General features: G+C 37.3%; 1 protein-coding gene across 1 annotated transcript; it reads right to left on the bottom strand.

Moving 5' to 3' along the window:
* Positions 1–2849: 2849 nt before the first annotated feature.
* Positions 2850–3338, bottom strand: LOC131663274 (putative uncharacterized protein DDB_G0294196; the record flags this gene model as incomplete). Its single annotated transcript, XM_058933593.1, has 1 exon — positions 2850–3338. A coding segment is annotated over one exon (489 nt), but the record flags the coding sequence as incomplete, so codon positions are not given.
* Between the last annotated feature and the right edge of the window lie 316 nt (positions 3339–3654).

Raw genomic sequence — 3654 nt, 5'->3', positions numbered from 1 at the left:
ATCGACCTTCTCAAGGCCATGAAAAAAAATTTAAAAATACCGTTTTGGACGTAAAATTTTCCGCTCTTTCGATTGCCGTTGTCAAAAATAGGGGTTCCCATTTAAAAAAACAAAGTTGACCTTGAAATAACCTTGAAAGTCAATCTCAAGGTCAAATCCAGGGTCACCATCGGATTCCGCGTTGAAAGTTACTAAAGGAATGACCTTGACCTTGGTCTAATAATCTGTACCTAAAAAGCTACAGCCTTGTTCCGTTACTTATTTGACACCTTGTATATACGCATTATAATAGATCAAAAGTTATTAACTATCAAAGTTAGTGAAAAACGGTAAATTTTATGAAAAAATTGCAAAGGATATTTTTGTCTTAAAATAGGCCATATTTTCTAAAAAAAATTGTCCAATGCGAAAAAACCATTTTTTCAGTTTGTTTAAACAATTGCACTTTAAACAAATTTTCCCCTATTTTTTGAAAAATCTACTTGCGGTTTCGGATTCAAGGTATCAAAATACATAAGAATGATAGGTTTTCACTCATGACATACACATTGCATTCGAAACCATACCAGCTCCCGGACTACCCTGCTGGCTCAAAATGTTAATAATGAAAAAGCTTGACTGCGCGCGCGAGCGTTTAATCGGTGTGTTCGATAAGCCAGCTGCAGCGACGGCGCCAGCAGTACATCTTATTCTCAAATACAAAATTAATTTATTTTAAAGATAATTAGGTTGATATGTTGAAAATTAAAGAAAGCATATGAAACGCACAATTTCGTTGTGTATCTTATAAATAATGGAAGCCTTGGGTGTGTAAAACAAGGAAAAAAATGTGCGTATCAAGAGGAAAAAATGCAAAAAAAACGACGAAACAAGGACGCACGGAGCGAAAACGATATACGTTCGAACAGTTAAGAGGACTCCAGCGCAGACAGTTTATACGTCAGCTATAATAATTTAGATAAATTAAAATAACGTGAATCCAAAGGTATCCTTGTTTGTATTCATAACCGTGGAAAATTTTGAGATAATTAACGTTAAAGTTCGCAAGTTGTAGGTCATTTTACATGGGCTGTTATGGCGCAAGGAGAAAATTTTTTGGAAATCGATAGTTTACAAATACTTCATGGACAAGTTCCCCAGCAGACAAACTAACATTTTATAGATAAAAACTTAAACTTTCAGATGGTATATTGTAAAGTATGGGTAGCCCTGGGATTTTTCAAGTTATTAACGAAAATGTTACTAAAATACTTAAAAATCGATACTACGGTGCGGCGCAGATACACTAAATTGCTTCTCTAATTATTTTCTAATGGACATTATAATACAAAAATTGATATACACATTCTTGGGATATTAAAAAACAATGTTACATAAAAAAAATTTCGATTTTTAAAAATTCATAAGATCTTTTGTATACTGAAGTTTCTCATTTCATGAATTTTTAGTTTATAATTTTTTATAAATAACCAAACAAACATATTTACTTTTGACAAAAACTGTAAGTAACTATGAAGTACGAATTATATCGCCAATTTTTAATTAGTTCTATAAAATAATAATTATCACAGTTAAAGCGAGTTGAACACAAGTAACGTATTTTTAATACGCGAAAATGCGATAGAAAACCATTTAAGAACCGCCACGATGCTGAAGCCCCCTTCAATGAAAACAGTGCCGACGCCCCGCAAATGGTATAATATGTTGGTCAAATGTATTATACAATGAACTCAATATTCCCTGTTGATTTCTCGCCGAGCAAAAAAATAATTAAAAGATGCCCGTAAATCGGGCAAGCTAAGACAAAATCGCGCGACGCTTATCACCCTGCCGAACGTTAATGTTAATCAGCGAGCGAGAGAACGAGAGAGAGAGAGAGAGAGAGCGAACGCTCGAGTACGGGTTCAACTTCACTTTCTAAATGGAAGGAGCGACTATCAGGGGAGCACGAACGATCGACATCTATATGCTCGCGCGATTCGCTCGACTTTCAACTCTCCGCGCGAAGCCGACCTGCGTGTTGTACGCCGTACGCGGGCGCTTTGTGCCGATGACAGCGATCATACAGACTTACACGTGTCTCTCGCACAAACAGTCGGTCGCCGATCAAAAGTGCCGGCGCGACGATAATGATTTTAACTCTCGTTCTCGCCAAATCGCGCCGCGAAAACGTGGAGCGTTAGGCATCCGTGGAGAGTATGGCGATGCGCTGGGAACGAAACGAGACGCGAAAGAATGCCTTTAGAGAGAGAGAGAGAAAGAGTTCGCAAAATTTCAATTTAAGATTATTCAAATTTTAATAATTAATAAAATAATTTACCTTTTTTAATAAAGAATTGTCGCTATATTTGTAAAGATCAACTTCCTCACAAGTATTTACATTTTCCGCAATTAATTTTGCAACCTTTTTATCCATTTCGTTAATTATTAAAAGGTATCAATAATCTGTATATAATACTACCCCTAGCCGTAGGGATGTAGTTTTTTCTAGTTATGAATAAGGTACGTTGAATATTAATTGTAACTAATAAAAAATATTTGAGAACTTATACGGTTGTCTGTGTATCAGTGGAGATGGTCTTGCAATACAATTGCTTTCAAGCTGCACTCTTGCAAAATGTAATGGTAAGAATATCAAGAAAGCTTAAAACTGCCATGGGATACTAATACAAAAATGAATTGCTATAATAACTGAGACAGTGATTACAGAATAGCTACAATTATTGGATTGAGTATTGACATGGGCATCTCTAACAGCTTTTTAAAATATCCAGCTATACTCTTGTTGATAAATATAATGAAAAATATATTTATCAACAACTATTTAAAAAATTAATATATAATAATTTTTATAATGGCACTGGTACTGACCACCGATTCTGCTGCGCGCCAACTGTGTTCCATCGTTGCGGAGGCGGACGCCGAAAATGGTTTCGGACTTGCCGCTGAGGAGGATGTTGAGGCGGCTGCCGTTGTTGAGATGGTTGCTGCTGAGGCAAAAATTGCTGTTGGGGATGTTGTTGAGGCTGTTGCTGTTGTTGAGGCTGTTGTTGAGGCTGTTGTTGAGGCTGTTGTTGTTGAGACTGCTGTTGTTGAGGCTGTTGTTGTTGAGGCTGTTGTTGTTGAGGCTGCTGTTGTTGAGACTGTTGTTGTTGTTGAGGCTGTTGCTCGTCAATTTGGTGGTAAGTTGGTGGGTGCAATGAATGTGCGTCCCAAGCCCTATGGAAGTCATGGGCTGGCAATATGACTGGACGGTATGGATGGTATTGCGGTGTGTAAGGCGGACAAAACATCGGCGGCCAATAATATTGTGCCGATGTCGCTTCCGAGTTGTCTGCCTATTAAAATAAAAATAAAAATTAGAAAATTTTACTCCAGTCACTAGTAAAATTGTTATTTAATGTATAAAACATACCATTCTGATGAAAGAGGCGAAGTAGGCTGATCCGACCGGCTCGAGTGCTCAACTGAAAATGAGTCTTGCAAGCACAGTACGTTGAACACTTTCTTTGCACTATACCTATGAGAGCGACAAAGACAGAACGAAAACAAACGAACGAAGCCAACAGACGTTCGCGCATTTTTTGGCCATCTACTAAAAAATCGACACCTGTATGTTTAGTCAAGCAGTGGAATTTGAAGTGGCAACATCTA

Source organism: Phymastichus coffea, unplaced genomic scaffold (assembly GCF_024137745.1).
Source record: "Phymastichus coffea isolate CEN01 unplaced genomic scaffold, Cenicafe_Pcof_1.1 PCOF00032, whole genome shotgun sequence".
Lineage (NCBI taxonomy): Eukaryota > Metazoa > Arthropoda > Insecta > Hymenoptera > Eulophidae > Phymastichus > Phymastichus coffea.
The sequence above is the reverse complement of the archived record's forward strand: the minus strand, read 5'-3'. Positions and strand labels throughout refer to the sequence as shown.